The 22649-nt window shown below is 41.2% G+C and overlaps 1 protein-coding gene across 4 annotated transcripts in view; it reads left to right on the forward strand.

Moving 5' to 3' along the window:
• Positions 1–22649, forward strand: part of ltbp1 (latent transforming growth factor beta binding protein 1) — a 203971-nt gene that overhangs the window by 146270 nt on the left and 35052 nt on the right. For 2 of the 4 annotated variants that reach the window (XM_033612892.2, XM_033612896.2), the window contains 6 exons: positions 2202–2375; positions 6656–6678; positions 7166–7268; positions 14057–14143; positions 15718–15843; positions 16025–16150. In XM_033612892.2, the coding sequence (XP_033468783.1) occupies positions 2202–2375; positions 6656–6678; positions 7166–7268; positions 14057–14143; positions 15718–15843; positions 16025–16150 (639 nt within the window). The remainder of the gene's footprint in view (positions 1–2201; positions 2376–6655; positions 6679–7165; positions 7269–14056; positions 14144–15717; positions 15844–16024; positions 16151–22649) is intronic. The other 2 variants (XM_033612893.2, XM_033612894.2) reach the window with 2 other exon arrangements.

Genomic DNA, 22649 nt, shown 5'->3' on the forward strand with positions numbered 1-22649 from the left:
GGACGATAAATCACTCAATAGACATCTGAACAATTTGTCCCCCTCACTTCTGAAATGAGTCCAGGAATCAGAAGCTAATGCCACCCTTCCTGCTGTACTCAAAGGTTCCTCAAATTTATGCTGTACTTCTCTGTGGAGCTTGGGGATGAGTGTGTTGGTGAAATAACGTCAGGACGGAGTCACATACCCAGGTTCCAGTGTTTTTAGCATGTAACAAAACCTTTGTTTTCAATAACTTGGTATGTCGATCTTTGCACATGAAATAGGTGATGGACGGTGTTATTTTCTTAGCTCTCAGAGTTGGATGGTAGCTTTGTTAAGCTAAGTGTGTCCAGTGTGGGTTGATTTTTCAGCACAGCTAGTTTAGCATTACCTAGGACATCAGCACCCACCGCTATCTCTGGATGGTGTTGTGTGAGGTGAGCCTTCATGTTTGTAGCATTCCCAGAGTATTTTGTGCTTGCAAATCGCATGTGTCATATCCAAGTCCTCCTTTGCTTCCTTATTAAAAAACCCAAAAGAAGTCCAAAAGTTTGTTTTCAAATGCTGACGGCGCATTTCTGATTTCTTTCTCTGGTGTCTCTATCTTTGTTTTGATAAACTTCCTGCCAAATGCAGCTGATTGAAACCTCTGCCGACCTCACAAGAACAAAACATCAGCACCATCTAGTCAACCAAAAAAGTAGTAGTACCAAAAGTTGTACTAAATTGTGTATTTGCAAAAAGCAATAATGCATATAATACAAGATTGATACTTGGCGTGTATCGATGTGTATCGATCGATAAAATATTGCCATGCAAAATATATGTTATGCTATGCTATATTGATTTTTCCCCCACGCCTATGCAGCAATGCTAGTCAATTCCAGCAATCAACTCTTACATAGTTTATGTGTAATCTTGTTCCGAGGATTATGTAACTGCTTCATTACTGAGCTTACTTGTCATATAATAGATAGGACATTGTTTTTTGATTCATGGAGTTCTTTGTCAGAGCTTCATTCCTCCTGGACAAGGGAGTTAATACCTTGAGTTATCAAATTACAACTTGAGACACTTTATTACACTATATATTGATCTTTGTCCCATTTTATAGTGTTCTTCACAATGGAAATAAAAGGAAAATCCACACTTTTGTCCTCCATACCTCCGTTAATCTGCAACAAAACTAGGATGTACTCTGGGACATGCTGCCCTGAACTGAAAACTAATGACATGTTCAACTGTAGACTCTCATGAAACATATTAAGCTTTAGCTAGGGGACGGAAGCTTAAACATACTGAGGTTGACATTTAACTTTCAAATAAAGCTAGAATCATTTTTATCGCTACGGCAGTAGAAACAGAGGTTTGTGATGGACGTCGAAAACAGAGAACTATCATCAGCATATAGGTTGAGTTTATGGTAGGAAACCCTTGTTGTCATCCACTTCCAATCTGCATGAGGTTTCAGGGAGAGCTTGTCAAACAACACAGTAGTTCAGAGCATGATCAAGCAATGGGCAAACTTGATCAGCCACACTTGTCTCTAACACTGAATGTCTCCAACTATGCCAAATAAGAGATGTGCACTCTAATATAATGTCATTGAGTTATTTCTCCATCATTTCTCCATGGGAATGGACTATTTCATTGTACGTAATCATCACAGGGAATTTATCTATTATTTTCTCTTTTGTAGGTGTCCTTATCTCATGGGAGTTATATATAATTGGTAAAAACAGGCAAAGTTGTTTTAATGATGCCAAGATTTTATTTATCCTGAAATATACTGATGTAGGAGTAGAGAGGTAGAATAGATACAGCACTCTGTAGTTTTGTTTGCTGTTAAAATGTTGAGTGCACTCATGGAGACAAGACTGTGTCTTCATCTTGTTCCAGGGTTTTTTGGTGGAAGTGTCTCATATTGCTGTCGAGTTAAGCTGCAAAACAAAATCTTATGCGTGTATCATGTTTTGTTGAGCTACCTTAAACCACATTTTGAGCCATAAAATTAGAAAATTCAAAGATTCCTAAAAAGTGTGCTACTGTTCCTCTCGAGGTTTCTATCTAGTACCTAACCTTTTGAGTTTGTCATGAACTCAAATGATTAATTCCTGTATAAAATTAGCATTGTCAGAACCCTTGCAACATGTAGTCTTGCAGACTATATATACAGTTAATGTTAAACAATTAACAATATCTGCTTTTTTATTATGTAGCTAAGTTCAAAGACATCTGTCCTGGTGGAATGGGCTACACTGTTCTACCAAATCCGCCTGTCAATAAGCCAGTCACCGTATACCAGGAGCCCGTAGACCCACAACTCCCCCAGCCTCTGCCAACACCAGAGAGACCAGTGGAGGCCTTTGGGAAACCAGACGATATTATACCAGGTGAGTCTCTACCATGTTATATTACCAGTGCATGTTCTGTTTGTGTCGTTTAGTTTGGTTAATTTTGTTTGATTTAGTTTAGTTGGTCAGGCACATGTGTCAGTCTCACAATACGTTTTTCATCATGACTCATGAATATGATCCAAGATACCTGAACTGTTGAACTTGGCAGACATATTGTTTCCAATCATTTACAGTAAACCACGAAATTATCTGGGGACCACACTGCAAAAGCCCTGTTTGGTCTTCAGTCTAGACTTTTTCATTCTCTATCTCAAAGTGTTTGAAATGTTTTAATCTGAATATCCTTTGAGGCCAATGTAATGTAATTTCATCATTAATGCTACAAGTGGTAAGCTGCCAATTCGAAAGACTGGGTGTAATATTCTCTGTCCTGTTTTAATAAGCAACATAGAAGTAGCATTTTATAAAAGCAGCAGATGAGATGGTTTTGGTTTAGTAGTTTGCCTACTAATTTGAGGAAATTAGTGCAAAACAACCCAGAGCAGAACTATTTGAGCTTACTGACCTTTAGCTGCCTGCCCATTTCTTTTTTTCCCATTTATTTATTTGTCTCCTGACTTCCTTTAATTATCGCAAGTTGATGTCATAAATCTCAACCTTCTCCATCGGGTTACACAGCCTGCTATTCAATTATTTTAATTTATTAATAAATTAAGAGGCATTCTGTGGCAATGTTGGAACCGCTGGAACTCCACAAAAATGGACTTTAATCGTAAAATAGAAATGTTTCCTCCCTCTACCTTTGCCTGAATTAACTTGCCCTTCAATTCCTGGTAGGGTTTCACAGTGTGAAACCCTACTAGTCTTCAATCATCATTGGTTACTGTGGCATCCGACTAACAACATCATGAGACAAACAAAAGGAGCAACTTCCTTTTGTTCTCTCTGTTGTCCTTGGACTTCACACAAGGCAGGGTTACTACAGGAGAACCTGCATGGCGAGGAGAGGAGAATGATACACAAGCTGCGGAGCATCATTGACAATAAGGGCTCATTTACGCTCAAAGTTTGATACCATTTGATACGTTTGCCTGACGTAGCCTTCTTACTGTACACTGTGTTCATTTTGTTTGTATTATCTCAAAGCTTACAGGTATATGGAAAAACAGAGCAGTTCCATTGGAGATTGTGGAGGCAGTGTATCGTACTTAAAGCAAGAGATGACTGTAGGAGGCGATGCAGACTGTTAAATAATGGCCTCATTAGATTTTAAGGTTACCAAATATATTAAGCCCAACTGTTACATACATCACCACCGCTATAGGTATCATTCTCCAAAATACTAACAACATACATTTAACAATAAACAAAAGAATAGTCATTCAGTGTTAACGTACACAGTATTAATCACTGCCCATTAATAATTACAACTTTGCCTATCTGGGGATAAATGTGGGGTGAAAAATTCAGTTCTGAGAGCCAGAGGGCGTCCACGTTTGAGCTGGTCCTCCAAGACAGAGCCAGCTGAACTTGTTGATTCTGCTGGCGTTGACTGCTCCAGCACATGACGGCAATGAAAATAGCACCGGCTAACACAGACTGGTAGAACATTCTCAGCATGGTACTGCGGACATGTGGATGTTGAATCATCAGAGCCTCAGAACAAAATACAGTTGGCTCAGGATTCTTTTTCCAACCCTGCTTGTTGTCCAGGTGTACTCCCACACATTTACAGTCCTGCACAGTGTCCACATCTACCCCCTGGACATGGACGGGGGGAGCTGTTTTCCACTTGCTGAATTTCTTTATCATCTCTTTGTCTTTCAAGTGTCAAACTAAAGAGTAAAACAACATGAAAAAATTACAGCTTCTAAGTTTGAATTGGGTCATAAACAGTCGATATCGATCCATCCTTGAGCCCAGTTTTGGAGTTTTTCAGGCAAATTTATGTAAAGTGAATCCACTGGTTCTTAACATCCTCACATTTTGTGTCGGCAATAGCAAGGTAGGGTCATTAGGTATTCCATGGGTAACTGTTGACAGCATAAGACGTACATTTGATTTATGTTCATCATGGGGAGGCACCATCCCTTTTCAGCTGGACATCAACATGCCCCTTGAGTGGAAAGCCATGTTGCAATTCTGTCCATCACACAATTTACCCTGCAACAGCTGCACTCTTGAGATTTCAAGACATTAACATTATTCACCTGTGTTTCATCTGTTATGCTTTTAAGTGACTGAACTCAATGGACTGTCAAAGATATCAACACCCCCTCTCTTGTTTGAATTTAGGTCTTAATTTATCATCTTCACAACGCCAGTGTTACAGTGACAAATGTCTACACTGTGGCATAAACAGCAATCTCACTTAAACAAATTACAGCGCCAAAGTAATTCTAGAAACCCTGATGTATGATCCCTCTTGCATATGATGAGGAACCCACATCTTTAACATCCCTCATGTAACTTTTGTTTGTAGTTATCAAGGATTACAGTGCTTTGGCTCACTTCACATTCCCTTAAAACACAGCCCAGCCCACAGCCTTCCAGAAGAGGGAGAGACAGAGTGAAATAAACCTAGCTGAGAGAGGGAGAGGAGCTTCTCCCTCCCTGTTCTTATCCAGAGCAGGTTTGGCAGTTGCCATGGTAAGGAGAAACTTTGCAACATCTTAGCCAAAGCCAGACAGGGTCCAAATTGCTGCTAAGCTTCTCTGGAGCAGAGGAGAACAGAGTTTTCCAGGCACAAAGAACAGGCCTCAGAAACTATCTGATAGAAATCCACCACCCAAAACCTGTGTACATTAGTGTCTGGATAGCACCAGATAGTAAGTAAGCTATGATTCTTGTGTTCCAAATGATGCTGACTATTTTGAGATACAACCACCACAGCAGGTTTGATAAACATTTCTGTCAGACCACCAACAAACAAACAGGTACAACTCCAGCACATTCTCTCATTCTCACTCGGACTTCGTCACACTCGACATTTGGTCATGGACTCTCCATATCATTTTTTTCCTTCTACAACAAACTCACAGGGTTACGTTCATGTGGTTGGGTTTAGGAAAAAAGACCAGGGTTTGCCTTTACAATCATACAGGAAGTGAACACAAGCCTCCTAGGTGGAAGTGGGCGATGTTGGACCCATCCAACACCCCTCCTACCTGCTGTACTCGGACTTCCAACAACTTAACTTATTGTACATTGTTGTCCTGCCACGCTTGTCCCATTCTCGGAACCCATCAGCTATATTCGGCGTCTGACTTCCGGCAGACGGCGATACAGCCTGGGGGCAGACCCCCAATTTTTTGGCATTCCGGTTTGATTCGGGCGGAGGAGGCGAATATCCGTTTCCGACTTCCATTTATGTATAAGTAAATATGCTGAACCATTGCGATGGATTCAGAGTTTGCAGTGACGCCAATTATGTTCCGCCTCGTTAGTTCACCGCACAGACCGTTTAACCTGGCAACAACTGCAGCCGGCTCAAACGTGGTTGGTCAATATCGCGTAGACTACAAACAGCCTACAACCGGAAACCAGGGCTCTTCCGCTCTTCTTCTGGAGGCAAGATCTCCGGGGTTTGCCTACAGACTCTACATTCACTGAATGTAGAGTCTGTATATAGAGACTACGCTTGTCCTGCCCCTGACACCATCGGGCGACGTTACAGAATATTGGCGACTGGCTGTGTATCATGCCAACGTGAAAGGACAGCTTTTTTCATCAGTGTCTGTCGCCTGAAGTCACTGACCAATTGCCGCTATTCAGTGACTTTGGAGCGAGACTGGGTTGAAAACTCACCTATAAAGCCTTATCATAATCCACCAATCAATATTATTCGGACAAAACCGATCCTCATACAGTTGCCACTGCCACTTTCTGGTGTGACCAGGCTTTACAAAGCAGACACATAAATTATACTGCCATTAGCAAAATCTCTGTCAATATTCATTCAGTTGCCATCTTATTAGGTAGTTAAAACTAATGCAGTCTAATACAACAATGCTTTAAGGAATCCTCCTTCATGGATGTTCTGATGATAAGTTTTTGTTGAAACCCTTTTTAGAGAGGGTGAGAGGGAGAGAGATGATGCAACTGTATGACTATTTTAGAGAATGTAGTTTATTGTGCTGTTGAACTATATTGTGTTATATACTGAGAGGTGTTTCTGTTATTTAACGTATCCTCATAGATATACATGCAGTAGATACATTTTACCTTTCCGTAAACTGCCTGACATAGTTACATAAAGTGTGTTATGTCACAAACTTAAAATGAAAAATGTTTGTTTCTTTTTTTCCTGCGGTCAGTAGCAACAGCTGCACCAGATCAGGTAGGTTGGGCGCTTTAAAGAGTGAAAATGCAGAGGCAGTTTGCATGCACACAGACACTCCTCTCAGCCACAGAGGAGTTGCAGAATCACTTTTGCATGAAGTCAGCAATGTTGCTGCATGACTCTAAGCTGGTCAGCGCTGAGCAATGTGTAAATGATCAGTGTGTTTGATTACTATGTACTAGTACCAAAAACAGATAAAAATTCTTAACGTTGTCCTAAAAAAGAAATCCAAACATAAGTCTATGCAGAAGTGGCATTTTGGCTGTCTGGCTTGCTCGCTGAGCTGTTAATTTCTGCCCTGTTTTTAAACTGCAGTCAGTTGCCATGCAGCCTGAATGCTAATCTGCTTCACAGCACAACGCCTGTATTGCTATTGCATGACAGAAGCAGTGTGCAAAGCTTAAATAATAGACTAAAAGACATGCATATGGTACTTTATTGATCTTGTCCATTTGGTATTATTGTCTGTGTCTTGTCGTTGAAGGAGCTGGTAATTCCTGTGGTTAGTAATAGGCCAATAGTTGAACCTATCCAGCCCCAGCTATCTCCGGGTGTATCCACTGTCAAGATCGAGGCAGCCTACCCAGGTGTCTGCTTCATTACCATTTAAACTTTGTGGTACGGTGGGCAGTTTAGGACTTCTCAGATGGAGCCTGTCAAGCTCAGAGCACTTTGTCACCCTAAACTGTGCCAAGTTCCATAATAGTTTGTCAGATCCAGTTGTGCTGTATCATTGGAATGCAAACATAACCAAAATGTGAGAAAAACACATACACAGAAAATGCTTGCTAATCTGTGCTACTTGCTACAGTGTGAGGAAGCACAGCTAAGAAGACAAAGTGCAGCTCAGACTGCTGATGAGCTGCTGCTGACAAGATCAGTCTGATGTCCTTAAAAGCCCACCCGCACTGTGATCTTTTTACACTGGCATTAGTAGAAGTAGTTATTAGTTAATCATTCATAATTGATGTATTTATTTATGCCATTTGTATATCATCCTGTAGGGTTTTATCATTTCAAGCCACAATCATGCTTTCATAACAGTGGAGCTTCTTAGTGATGGAGCTGCCAATTTTCTGGAGTAGGAGTTAGCAAAACTCCACATATTCCTTTCTCGGCCACAGTAATAGATAAAACCATAGAAAAGCGTAACAAATATAAAAGCATAATGATTTTTTTTTTTAATGGAAAAAAAGTATTAATTTGTGTTGTATGATGGAAATATTTACCTTTGTTGTGTGTTTTCTTTTATATTTCATGAGTGTTGGAGCATTTTGTAAACAAAATGTGTCATTTTGGCCAGCAACTTTCAGTTTAGACCGGTGCGAAAACAAATGTCTTCAGTATACACACACACACACACACACACACACACACACATCCAAATAATTTATTTGATTCCACCAATTACATTAAATATGGCAGGGAGTCAAATACAAAAGGGTCAAGAAGACAATACTGGTCACTCATGGAAATACTGGTCATTCATGGAAATACTGGTCACTCATGGAAATACACACACACACACACACACACACACACACACACATGCACCGGTGATGTACATAACATTGATCATTGTGTTACAATGCAATGTTCTACAGGGAAATCTTGACAGACTCCACCCTCCCAAACACTATTGCAGACCAAGTACTCCCTCATGGCAACAGCGCTTCCCAATGGCACACTCAGAAAACATCGGAAACATGCAACAGAAGTAAATATTTCCATCATACAACACAACTTCTGGTCAAATTAATGTGTTTTTTCAATCAGTTATTACACAGTGGACAACAGAATACAGCACCAATATGAACCAGTTCAACCTTATTTGTGCTGTATGCCTGTATCATTTATTAATACTTTACATGGTTAAAGTCAGTGGTTTTCAGTATACCCACCTATCAGCCAAAATGCCATTGGAATATGTAGGGGAGTACCCACTTCCTCCTGGGGTAACCTACCCATCTACCACTACACTACTAGTTATAGTATGTGCCGGTTTTGGTGATATGATTAACGTGCGGTTCAAATGAAAGGTTGCTGACGAAAGTGACTCAGAGGTTGCGTAGATGTGGAGATGGAGAAAGTGTAGAATTTGCAACATTAAGGCTGAAATTATGGATGGTTTTAGTAAGGGAAATGGGGCCAATTATGATCATGTCTGATTTGTTACAGTTGAGTTGTAGAAAGTTAGTTTACATCCAGGATTTTATTTCACTGAGGCAATTTTCAAGTGTGGAGCAGATTGCTGTAGTGATGGATTTGGTAGCAATGTTGATTTAGGATGTCGTTGGCATAGCAGTGGAAATGGAGGCCATATCGGCGGATGATGTTACCAAGCGGGAGGATGTAAAGGATGAAAAGGAGGGTACCAAGCACAGAACCCTGGGTGACACCTTGGGACAGAGGAGCGGTGGAGGAGGTGCAGTTATTGATATGGATGAATTGCTGTCTGTTGGAGAGATATGATCTGAACCAGGAGATAGCTCTGCCAGTGATGTTGTAACAGGTTTTAAGACGGGAGAGGAGGGTGGAGTGGTTAATCGTGTCAAACGCAGCAGTGAGGTCAAGCATGATGAGGATGTTGAGGTGACCAGGGTCGGCGGAGAGGAGGAGGTCGTTGGTGACTTTGAGAAGAGCTGTTTCAGTGCTGCGTTGAATCCAGATTGAAACGTCTCAAATAGGTCGTTGGAGGTGAAGTGGGTTTTGAGGCGAGTGGCAACAACGCCCTTCAGGATTTTTCACAGAAAGGGAAGGTTGGAGATGGGCCGGAAGTTGGTCATGATGTCAGGATTGAGTCCGGGTTTTTTGAGGATAGGGGCGACAGCGGTGAGTTTCAGAGGATCTGGGACTAAGCCGGAGCTGAGGGAGGCATTGATAATTCTGGAGATGAGTGGGGAGATAGAAGGGAGACAGGACTTGACAAGTGAGGAAGGGATTGGGTCGTAAACTGATGTAGAGTTACTCATACCTGTAGTGACTTTTGTGAGGTTCAGAGGGGTCAGTGGGGGGAAGTATGACAGTGGCGGAACGGAGGTGGGGGGAAGAGCAGGTGGAGGGGTTGGGAAGGAAGGGGAGGTGGTCAGGTTGCTGTAGATGGTGTTAATTTTTGTTTGGAAGAATGACAAGAATGAGTTGCACTTGTCGACTGTGAAGGATGTGGAGGTGTTGTCGATGGGTTTGAGAAGTTTGTTTATTGTTGGACAAGGTCAGTGGGGTCGTTGGAGAATGGGGGAGGGGAGGTAGATATTATGCTGGTGAGTGAAGCTCAGAGAGCTTAGGGAGTGATGGATTTGAGATTTCTGAAGGATATTGTGCATTTTACTTTAGGAGTGCGGATGGGGATATTAATATCCATAGTGATTGCCAGGTGGTCAGAGATATGGAGGTTGATGCTGGAAAGGTGGTGTAATGTTAGACCAGTTGAGCAGACCAGATCCAGGATGTGTCCATGTGAGTGAGTGGGGAAGTTAACATGTTGGTCTCTAGTTTCCCGGCCCAGCGCAGGGTGGCGAACCCCACGCAGAGCTAGTTTGGAGCAGCGCAACCCGAAGCACACTCAGTTTGGTAGTTTGGCAGACCGAGGTGCGCTGAGATGGGTGTGGCGGCGCAGCAGGGGGAGGTGTCGACAGATCCAGCTTGGCGCAGTGACAGTTTTGTGCAAAAAGGCTTCGCCGAAGGTGCGCTAAAAGCCCGCCAGCTGAAACCAGGTCTACTGTCAGCGCAGGGGGAGCGCAGCCGTAAGTTTGGCTGACCGGCAGGCAGTGCACACACATCACCAAAACCTTAGGCACATTAAATACCCACAAAAACCACTATTCAATGCAGCTATCTGCAATCAGCACATAAATGTATCTCTATATTGACTGTCCCGTCACATCTGATGTCAGATCAAAGGGGATTGGCACCATTTGGCACGCGTAATGGAAACCCAACCTGATTTGATTAACACAGCTGCAAACTAATGAGTTCACATCCCTCTCAGCCGACCACAAACAGCCACAGCATCAGATAGGGAGTATATATTCAGCATCTGTCATCTTAGAAAAGTCAAAAGAAAAGAAACAGAGTGAGACTGCGAGAGAGAAAGAGAGAGAGCGCGTGCGCGAGAGAAACGCAACATTGATTTACAATTGTGGTGACCTCCTCCCAGGCTACCTTTGCATCATCAGCCCGTGGAGGTCTGCTCGCAGTTCCGTATATTCAGACACTGCGAGCTTGGACCTCCCGGACCAAAACATCAGTTTCCTCCTGGGAGAAGTTTGGTCATCTCTTGCTGCTGCTGTCTTCTGCCATGGCGAATTGAGTAAACTCTCATTACGTTGAAATGAGTTAACTGCAGGGATGGTGGTTATTTTGATGTCCTTCCGATGAATAGCAGCAACCGCACCTCTGCAGCCTTCAGGGCGAGGTTTGTCAGTGTATGTGAATCCGGTGGGTGTGGTCTGATTAAGTGAAAAATAGTCCAGGGGTTTGTGCCATATTTCAGTGATGCAAAGAAAACCCAGGTTATTGTCAGTGATGAATTCATTCAGGATGAGGCTTTTGTTGTTCTGAGATCGTGTTGAATAGAGCCAGTTTCAGATGATGTTGCTTTTGGACGGTTTAAGAGGACTGAGGAATAGTAATGGGTAGTAAATTCTGGGCATGTCTGTGTGCAAAGTGAGGCTTGATTGAGTGGGGTCTTTCAGTGATGATTACAGGAATGTTTGTGGGAGGGAGAACATAATCGGTGGAAACATAGTGTGAAGGGCTGGGAACTGTAGGATGTTTGGGATTTGACCTGGAGCTGGCTGTAGTGGTTAGTGGCAGTTGCAGTTGGAGCCTGTAGGGGGAGAGGTTGCGGGAGCCAGTGCTCGCAGAATGATCCATAGAGGAAGAAGAGGAATGCACTGAGGAGGGGGTGTGGCATGTAAACAGTCACGGACGTGTGTTTTCCATGGTGTGTACAGTGTGCGCTATGTTGGCTGCTAGCATGCGGCTACCTAATTTACTCAGGTGCAGTCCATCATGCCTGTAGAAGGAGGGGCAATTCCAAAATAAGTTAAAATTATCGATAAAGTTAAAACTGTGCAAACTGCAGGCGGCACAGAGCCAGGAGTGGAGAGAGAGGAGTCTTGAGAATCGCCCTGTGCCGCGGCCAAGTGTGGGAAGGGGTCCACTGATGAAAATTGACTTCCCACAGTCCTTTAATGTGGAGAACAGACTGTTAAAGTCATTCTTCAGCAGGTTGGAGATGTGTTGCTCCAATTCAGCGATGATCTGGGACTTGTGGAGGCAGCTGTCACAGTCATGGGGTGAGGTGAGTGGACCCATGGGAGCAGATCAGGTGGCGTGGGGGGACTCTAGAGAAGTCTGCAGCATTTTGTAGTCACAGATAAATAGGAGGAGGGTGGGTTTGGATAGAGCAAAGAGTGGATGATACAGGAGAATATAATCCAGGATTGGAAACTTACCGCCAAGGGCCCAGAACAATGGGCCCGCTGCTGGGGAAGGGTTCAGGTAAGTTTCCATTTTTCCCACGCTATCAAGAGGCAGTCAGCTGTTGCTTTGGCAGCGACTCATAGAACAAGTGAAATCGGTGCCGGATGGCTATCACTTCCTCACTCGATGTAAGATAAGGTTAAAATCTAACAGTTCTCAAAAACGTATGTTAGAATAAAGCCAAAATCATAGCAAAAATTGGGAAAAAGTTGTGTTTTAGACAGAGTGGCTGACGGAAGGACACAGACGCCGATGGTTGTATAGTAGCCTCGGCCACCAGTGTATGAATGTGTGTGTGAATGGGTGAATGTGACTGTAAAAAGTGCTTTGAGTGGTTGGATAACAAGAAAGGCGCTATACAAATGCAGGTCCATTTACCATTTACCATGCAGGAGTAATTTGACTCTCAATCACATTATCTGGGTATGTTAGTCCAACTATGAGAAATTTAATTTAGTACGATTTCACACGGACTAACATGTTTACATGTATTTCAAAAGTCCGGTTTTAGTCAGATTAACACAATAACTTGATTTTCTCTAATGTCATGTACATTGTAAAGAGTGATTTATAACATGAAACTGCTTTAATCAGTGTTTTTACCGGTTTAAAATCATGTGGTCCGTTTTTTTTTGTTTTTTTTTAAAGGAATAATTTAGCTCTCGTTAAAAACCTCCTGAACAATGAACACTGTAGGAATCCTATCTGAGGGTTCACACTTGGCACATGGGAGAAGTTTCAGCTGGTTGCAATCTTCAGTTCTCTTCATTCAATGCCACTAAACCGTACACAGTGTTCCTTTAACACAAACCAAGTTGAAACCTTGCATTCATTCATATACCAAATTTAAACCCTCTCATCAACATATCCCACCACAACTCAAGATCTGTCAAACCAATGTCTTTTTCCTCCATTGTTTTGACAGTCTCACTTTCAGTGGTTATCTGCCCTCTGTAGCCTCACATTACTCTTGAGAGCTGCTAGTGGTGGTACTGAGGTCTTCTACTCTGCTTAGAGGTTAAACAAGCTGAATGTTCAGATTTGCCCTTTTGCACAGTACTGAAGTAGTCTTGTTTGCATACCTGTAGCCTTCCTCTGAAAGCATCTGGTCAATCTCTATGTCATTATTAGTGCATTTTCATTCACAAAACCACTGCTTATTGAAACATTTTGCCATGCTGTCAGTGAAGGCTACGGATGGTGAATTTGTCAATTTGTCTGTCATCTGTCTGTCTGTTCAAGACTTTTATACAGAGAAAGGTATTTCAGCCACTCCTCATTAGATTGCCACAAAATTTGGCAGGGATGTTTGACATCCTTAGAGTATGACTATAAATATGAATAATTTTGGTTACACGCCAGCCTGACCTTTCATTCACCACATTAAGTCTGAAAAAGATGAGTAATGGCATCACCAGTCCCACTGAAAAAGCCACATTATTAGCTTTCTGAGAGAGGTGAGAACTGATGGTCACAGTGAGAAGAACAATGGTACAGTGAAAGTCATCCATTCAAGTGTTACATAAACAGGTAGAAGAAAATGAAGTGATGCATTTATTTGTAACAAACAGTGGAATTTTCATGTTTGTGGAGAATATAGGCTGCACAAACATAGTTGAGAATATTTAATGACTTATGTGCAAAGCGAAAAGATGAAAGCTTGTAATTACTTTTTCAAAGGAAACAGAACTCAGCAGAGGGCGGCTCTACACATCGTTCTCTGCAGATTGAAAACTCATCTCTTTAGACTTCGCCTTGGCCCATAAAAAAATATCAAAAAAAGTACAAAAAAGAGCTGTCATGTTTGGTTGAAAAAACATATGTTGACTTAAATAGATATAAAGTGTATGGAATTATGTATTTTCATTTATATTTCTTGATTGAGTAGAGGTTGTTGAGAGGAGCTCTCCACCTGCCCCAGTCGAGATCCTCCCTTCTAATGCAGGCCAGGACATCGCTCCCACCCAGTCAGCCGGTAAGACTAAACCATGTTCTTTTCTTTTCTTTTCGTTTCTTTTCTTTTCACTGTGACCATCGTTTTCTTTTTTTCTTTCCTTTCCTTTCCTTTCCTTTCCTTTCCTTTCCTCATCTCGTCTCGTCTCGTCTCGTCTCATCTCACCCTGCCCTGCCCTGCCCTGCCCTGCCCTGCCCTGCCTTGCCTTGCCTTGCCTTGCCTTGCCTTGCCTTGCCTTGCCTCTTCTCTTCTCTTCTCTTCTCTTCTCTTCTCTTCTCTTCTCTTCATCAGGTGAAGTACATTCTCATCTGTTCTGAGACCTCTATTCTAAGTTAGTGAACAGGTGAAGCATAGCTGACAGGTTGCTAATAGAACTAGCCATGGTACGTACCTGACCTTCTCCACTGTGTGATCTCCGACGTAGTATAGTCAGAAAATAAATTGCACACATTTAAGGCTTTTTGACCTGACCTGCTTGCGTGAGTCTGTCTCAAAGTGTTGATAAGGACCAGTAAGAAAAATCTGACATACTGAACACTTTAGAAGTTAACTTTGGGGTTGACAGTGTCATATACAACATAATGTTACTAACGTCAAATATCTCTCTATCCTGCATGCGAGAGAAACTTACTATTTTTAGCCCAAAAGCTAACGTTAGCCATTGTGCCGCTCCAACAAGGGCTCTGGTGTGATTGTATCCCTTTCAGAATCTTTGTAATCCAGCCTTGATCTGTCTTTTTGGAGACTTGGTAAAATCAGTTTATATGATAAATCTGACACTGAATGTGTTCCATGATTATGTATCCATTTTCTGTTTAAGAATGAGAGTTGAAAAATGTTTAACTTTGGGTAAAATGCTGGGCTCGTCACTGTCACCAGCCATCCAATCACAGTGGAGGAGGGGCAGGACAAAACACAGCAAAGACTCAATCATCACAGAGGACAAATACAAGCGCTGAGCAACAACAGCTATTGTTTTTCATTTGTGTAAAGAAATGCTTTGGTGGACACACAGCCTTATTAAAGTAACACCAGCAATTATCCCACCAATGAGAATTTGGCCGATCAAGAGCAGAAAGACCAATCAGTCGACCAACCAATCAGAATTTCACAGCCAACTATAGAAAATCTATTTGTGGCTGCAAATGGTGTTATTGTGGCGGGTTGCCACAAATAAATAAATGTGTAGCAAACCCTGTAAGATGTATGCAAAGTGTCGAGAACAAGATGAGTTAATCTTTGGTGAGATTATCTTTATGAATTGCTGTAAAGAAATCAGCTTAACTTGAAGGGAAACAAAGCAATTGGTTGGCATTATGTCAATAAAAAATGTATAAGTGAAACTAAGGAATCACATTTATTTTGTTCTGTTCAGTTAATTGCATTGTAGTCACTCTCCCTGCAGTCAACTCCTTGAGGCTGCTCTGTGATACATGTAGTAAACTTGTGGTGCTTTTCTATTAAGCACTTAACTTGTGGTCCATTAATGGTGTGTTTTGCTTCCTCATGGCTTTTTCTAGTATTTTGTGGGACCCATTATTAGTTGTAGAACTGCTGCTGTATTAATACTCTCCTCTCTCTCTTTTCTGGCCTAGAGGTGGATGAGTGCCAGATCAACCCTTATATTTGTGGTCCTGGGATTTGTTACAATACAGCTGAGGGTTACACCTGCCACTGTAATGAGGGCTTCCGCCTGGATGACGCCCACACCACCTGTGTAGGTGAGGAGTCTAGTCCAGTGGTCAAAGTCTGTTTTCCCTCATCCATAACTTTAGTATTTCTTTTAATATATATTATTTACAATTAAGTGACAAATATGAATGCTAGTAACTTAAGCTACATCTGTTCAGTTTAATTGTATACGAATCTCATCTTATGTTGTGTGCTCTGCTGTGTGTCCAGATCTGGATGAGTGTTTGGAAAGCCCATCTTTGTGTTCTGGTGGTCGCTGCAAGAACACAGAGGGCAGTTTTCTGTGTGTGTGTCTGCAGGGGTTCCTCATCAGTGAAGAGGGAACAAGCTGTGTTGGTACGTACCCTCAACTACTCACAACAAGCATATTTTGTTGCTTCCCTGAAAGACTCTGTTACATGCACACCATTTATTCTGTCTTTCTCATATGTGTCCCTGTGCATATAAACACACAAAGCATACTGTATGTAACACACAGCCAACAGTTGCAGCAAAAAAAAGTGATACTCATGTACCTCTTCCATCCAACGTTGACTGCTTATATTCTTGATCAATAGTTCCATAGTCTTGAGAGGTTGTGGTGCCATTTTGTGAAATCACATGATCAACAAGAGTCATGTCACAGCTTCAGCATGAACTATAAATATTTGAAGGTTTTAATGTAAATAGTTAACCTTGGACTTTTTCCACGTTGCCCATCACCTGGGAAATAAAAGCATTTAAAACTCACCAGTGTAATGCACATACCAATAGGGAATACTGTAAAACTTCAATTAGTAGCCCAGCCTATTATTTGCGTAAATCACTAAACTGAAAATTTTGTTTTTTAATAACATATTAACTATGAAAGAGTCACCACTTTTTTTGTGTCACTCTTGTTTACCAGGATGGAAAATTCGAATAAAGTATTTTTTGGTACTCATGGTTTCAGTAAAATTAATTGAACGATTGAATTGTAGAGAATCTTACCAATCTTACTTGGTGCTTGTTATACATCCAAATAAGTTTTATAAAAAAACTGCTTGGTTACCAGACCAGGTGTCTAATTGAGACAGGCGTTTATTTGTCAAAATGTGAGGCCACACCCATTTAACTGGGACTAGACTTTTATTTGAAATTTTGCATACATTTTGAATAAACATACAAAGCCTCGTCAGAGGTGGCTCTACTTCCTGCATTGCTTATTACACTCTACCAGGAAAGTGGTGGAAGGAACAATCAGCTGTTGAATAACTTTTCTGTCCCCTAAGGTATTATTTTTTCTCATATAATGAAATAAGAAAATGAAATAAGTAGTCTTAACAGTGACAAAAATAAAAAAGAAAAAATAAAATAAGAAACAAATTGAAATTATATACAGGAGTTACCACATTCAGGCCCATCTCTGCTGTCAAATATGACATATACCAATTTTCCACCAAAATAAGCATGTACTATATACAGAGTTTAAAAGTAGGCAATAGACTCCTTTCCCTCTTCCAGTAGAACAGAGCCATGTACAGGGCACTGCTGTGGCACGTCATTGCATCATACAGGGCAAAGATTGACATGTCCACTTGGGTGTCATTTTTCCATCACTGCTGATCAGAGGTGATCGGATCTGGAGCTGATAAATACTTGTGACTACCGCAGTCATTTTTCCAGAGAATAGAGGGTGGGTGGCCAGGGGACTGGACTATTACTCTGACAATGAATATTCTCAGTTATCCATGGAAATAGGGCTATTTCTTTTCAACATGGGTGACATGGTGGTGTAGTGGTTAGCATTGTCGCCTCACAGCAAGAGGGTTCCTGGTTCAAGCCCAGGGTGGGCGGTTCGAACCCCAGGGTGGGGGAGCCCTCCTGTGCTGAGTTTGCATGTTCTCCCCATGTCAGCATGGGTTTTCTCTGGGTACTTAAGATTCCTCCCACAGTCCAAAGACATGCAGGCTAGGTTAATTGGTGACTCTAAATTGGTCATAGGTGTGAATGTGAGTGTGAATGGTTGTCTGTCTCCATGTGTCTGCCCTGCAACAGTCTGGGTGTACCCCGCCCTTCGCCCAATGTCAGCTGGGATAGGCTGCAGCACACCTGTGACTCCTAACAGCATAAGCCGTTATGGAAGAATGAATAAATGAATGAACTTTTCAGTATACCCAAAGTGTTGATTCTGATCTTACAGTGGTACCTGATAGAACTGAATTTTTACAAATCATCCTCAGATCAGAAACCAAAGTTCAGACCAAATGTTTTGACAATCAGGCAGGATTTGTGGAAATACCGCTTTGTCTCTCTGTAGGTGGAGTATATATGCACACTGCAACACGTTCGTACTCTTAACTCTAAATATGGCAGCTTGGTCAGTGGCCCTATGATATAAACAATGACTCTCCAGGTACCCCTCTAGCATCAGTTTTAAACGCCCCAGTGTCAGCATGTCAAATTCTGCATCACGTGCATAGTGTCTTTTCAAAATAAACTTGTTTTCACAGGAAATGTAGGTTTTGTCACCAAATGACCCACCTGAAATGTTTTATATTGGTGAAAATCAATATCAATCAAGACATTTTATTACCCTACTTGTTAAATTATTACAAGATTGGATTTTATTACATTGTTGATCAGGTCAAGTACAAATATTACATTTTTAGGAACTTGTTACATTATTGGGTGCTACACAACAGGTTAAACGTAAACTCTGCACACTAACAAGTGCATACTAATAGTATTATATGGCACTTGAATTTTGGACAAGACCAGAGACCAGCTGTTACCAGCGTCTGCACCACCCTCCTCCCTGCTTCGTCCCCCTTATTGGGATATAAATTTGAGGCACTCTATCATTACGTGGTTTCCTGCCATTTCAACGCAGCTTTCCCCACCCACCAAAATGATACTGAATTAGGGCTGTGAGGGCAAACAGGCCTGACTGTTGTTTCTCCAGAGCTGCAATAAAATCTCCTCTCCCCAGCTGCGGAGGATGAGGGATCAGCTTATAACTGCTTTGAGAGGTTTATATGGATGTGGATATACAACCAAGGTATCTATTAATAAGATCAATACAAAAATAGGCTCAGGAGGGGAAGGAGTTTTTAGACATAATTTGGAATCCTAAAAAGAGTCATTACACTCTGGTGCAGTCAACCAACCAGACTTTTGCAGACTTGCATATTTGATTCCGGATCCTGTCTGCACTGGTGCTATTATTATATGACGTTAAATTGCTTAATTTTGAAAGCTGAAAACCACCATTTAGTCAGTGTCAGGTTTATCACACAGAAAAATAAAGGTGCTAATGGGAACTGAAAATTGGTTTTCAGATACCCCTTTTCCACCAGATAAGCTCTGGTTCTTGAATCGCTTCCATTCATGGTTCTTGGAACTCTGGTGCTATCTAGCAAACCAGCCCTCGTTTTCACCAGTGTAGTGTGTAATCATTGTAGGCAAGGATGTGTCATCAACGTAGGGTGTTGTACAATGCACCACAGAAGTGAGCACTAGTAGCAAAATTGCTGATTAAGGTGATTACCTGAGATCTTTTTTTTTCTGTCACTACAGATATTTGTTTTTAATCAAAAAACAAGCATGGACCAACTATTAATGAGATCACTGCACGCTCCCTTTTTCCTGGCCATTTCTCACTTGAATTCTCCATCTTTGTCTGCTTCATCCTCTCTTTACACACTGTAAAATATGACACACCCACTGATGTCATCACAGTTCACACATCAGGGCATAGGAAAGGCAAGGAAAACCTGCTGTTTTTGGTTCCAGCTGGGAACCAACTTTTCAGGTTCTGAACCATTTTATTTTTGCTCTGAACGGTTCAAAATTAGGTGTAGGAACTGGAACGGAACCAGTTGGTGGCAAAGGGATAACAGTGATGCCATAGAAGAACCATTTATGGTTCCACAAAAAAACCTTAAAGATTAGGCTCCTGTAAAGAACTATTTCCTTTAATGGTTCTTTAAAGAACCCACAAAGGTGCCTCAAAGAACCATTTTGATGGTTATTTAAGGCAAATCATTTCTAGTTCTTTGAAGAACTTTAAAGAACTGTGTTCTCTCTGATTTAATAATGAACCATTTTCAAATGGTTTCTTCAGCTGAAAATGGTTCTTTCCAGGAATACAATTTTTAGTGCTTCACTTTGCAATATTGTGTACTATGGAGAAATAAATTAAAATAACTGTTAATTCTCATTTTATTAATTTAGAAAATGACACAGCCACTGTGTCATGAAACTCTTTCAGATCCTCTTAAACAACATCAAACTTCATGGCGGTTAAGTTCACATTGCTTGTCTTCTTCCTGAGAAGTTGACATTTTGGAGTTGCTTGGTTATCAACAGACAGCAACAATATGTAAAATGTTATGACCTAACATTTGAAAACCGATTTTTAGAAAACTAGAAACATTGCAACAGCATACTGGAGATAAAAAGATTCATTACAGTGCAGTCATGCATCCAAAGGGAGCTCACTATAGAAATTTTTTTGTGACATGATGCTTCTTTTTGAGTTGTACTTAAAACTCAGTGTCAATGTGTATCCACCTTATCTAGAAGTGGTCTCCAGTTTCAGCTATTTGAACTTTACATTGATCACACCATTCTTGGAATAGTTAGATTATATCCTAATCTCATAATGTTCATAATGTATAGCCATCAACACACACAGAAATCAGCCCCGGCAACACATGCAAAATAAAATACAGTGCCAGTCAAGCAATAAAACCAATGAGCCATTCCACAGAACACATTTTTCTGGAAATCAAAGGTGTGCCCATCTCTCCTCTTTCAGTGGTTTGCTGATCCTGTATCCCATGTGACACAGGGTTAGCTGTGAGGTTTTGGATTTTGACTGTTGACACACCATGCAAGGCAAGGCAAGCCACAGTGGGGTGGCAGTGAGTGGTGGTGGTGGTGAGAGAGAGGAAATAATTAGGCCTTGCAACAGAGTCCTTTATAGAAGTTAATAATCCAGAGCACAGATGTTTGCACGACACTGCCAAGCTCAGGGAAATGTCACATCTCACTGTGCATGTGTGTGTGTGGGGGTGTGTGTGTGTGTGTGTGTGTAAGAAGTGAATCTAAAGTAGTTCCAGATCTTGCTTTTGCCTTTCGTGAATGTAGTTCTTGTTGTCCAGTGCTGGTGTTATAACAATCATGTTCATTCTAAAAAATATATTAAATTAAATATAGTCATTAAATATATCAATATATACATATATACATAATTCTCCTTAATATTGTGCCAATAAAAGTTGCTGCTTAGATCTCAGAACAAGGCAACCAAGGCAATCTAATGAGGTGGTGTCCTGGTAAAGAGACAGAGGGCAATGCGTCATACTCTGAAAACCATGCCCACCAGAGGAGAAAACTACCACAACTACCTAACTACCACAATATGCACCTAAGGGCTAAAATGCAAACAAAATGCTTGTAGCTAGCTAAAAACATTAAATATCAGCATGTCAAAGGACTATTTTAGCAACTCATGTCTACCAGAGAGAAAACGTTACATTGACAATATCAGTATTGTTTGTCTTTTTTCAGTGCCTGTTCTCCCTATCTTGCTTATCTTGGAGAAGTGATCCCACTGAATGGCCATTAGTGACATACTCTGATAGCTTAGTTACCTTCAAACTTTACAGTTTGTCCAGCCAAATAAGAAAAATGCTTGCTGCGCATAGACATACTGAGTGATAGAATCCCATGGTTTTCCCATATCTTCCTGCTGATGCCTCATCTTTTGTCGTTTAACAGCTTAGTTTTTCAGTTCCGCAGCTTGGAAAAACTTAGAGAAGGATTCTTTACCATGTTGTTAGTGCATCCCACCATAAAGCAGCCTGTGGGCATTTTTGTGTTGTTTGCTAGCAGAGATAAGTCAAGCAGGCACCTTCAAGCAATACAAAGTCAATGGAGAGTGATGGATTTTTTCCTCGTCTGGTGGGGGCGGGACTTAAATGTGCTCTGTCTCTATTCAGTATACCAATTACATGAAGACAAAAATCAATTAACTTGGAGAGTGCAATGACTGATAGAACTAATGGCCAGAGCTTCAAAAATAAAACCCAAGTTGTAACAAACTATTTATTACTAGTAACCAACGATGACTTTGGGTCATCACAGGGATAGAGCTGGATTATGCTGCAGAACTTATGCTAGAATCATCAGACAGGCCCACTTAAAACCACAGTGGTTTAGCCGTTGGTCAGAGTCTGTGGTGGTCAGAATAACCCTATAAATATAAACTGCGTAATAACTGCAAATATCGAGTGCCATTAAAAGAAGTTGTTACCTCATAAACATGCATTAGGTCTGGGCAGTGTTTGCATGAATGACATTATGGCTTTACCATTCTAAAACCTTTTGGCTTATTTTACTGAAAGAAATAATCATGTCACACTGAAACTCATTCAAACTGGAAACATCACTTCCTGGGTTTTTAAATCTTTCAGGCCTCACACATGACCCGAAGACCATGTCACCCTGGACCACTCAGTACTGCCATTGTATATCAACATAATACTGACCAATTATGATATGCCACTCTAGTTATTCTGCCTGTGTGTACCTGACTTGTTTAGCCCTCAAGCATTTAATTAGATCAGCTCTCAACACTGTCTAACACTCAAGATATAAATCCCAGCCCTCAATGCTTCCACATCATGTAAGAAGACACTGTAGTCTTTGTAAATGGTGTTATATAAGCAGCTTGTTTGTTATTCTTTTTATAGTAGTTAACTTACATTAATTCACTATTAAAATTTACTTCATTTTGCACTATTATATATCTTCTGTTCAGCAACTAAAATGCTGGCCAAAGTGTGAGCGAAATTCATTGCCTGAACGT

Source organism: Epinephelus lanceolatus, chromosome 17, assembly GCF_041903045.1.
Source record: "Epinephelus lanceolatus isolate andai-2023 chromosome 17, ASM4190304v1, whole genome shotgun sequence".
NCBI classification, from domain to species: domain Eukaryota; kingdom Metazoa; phylum Chordata; class Actinopteri; order Perciformes; family Serranidae; genus Epinephelus; species Epinephelus lanceolatus.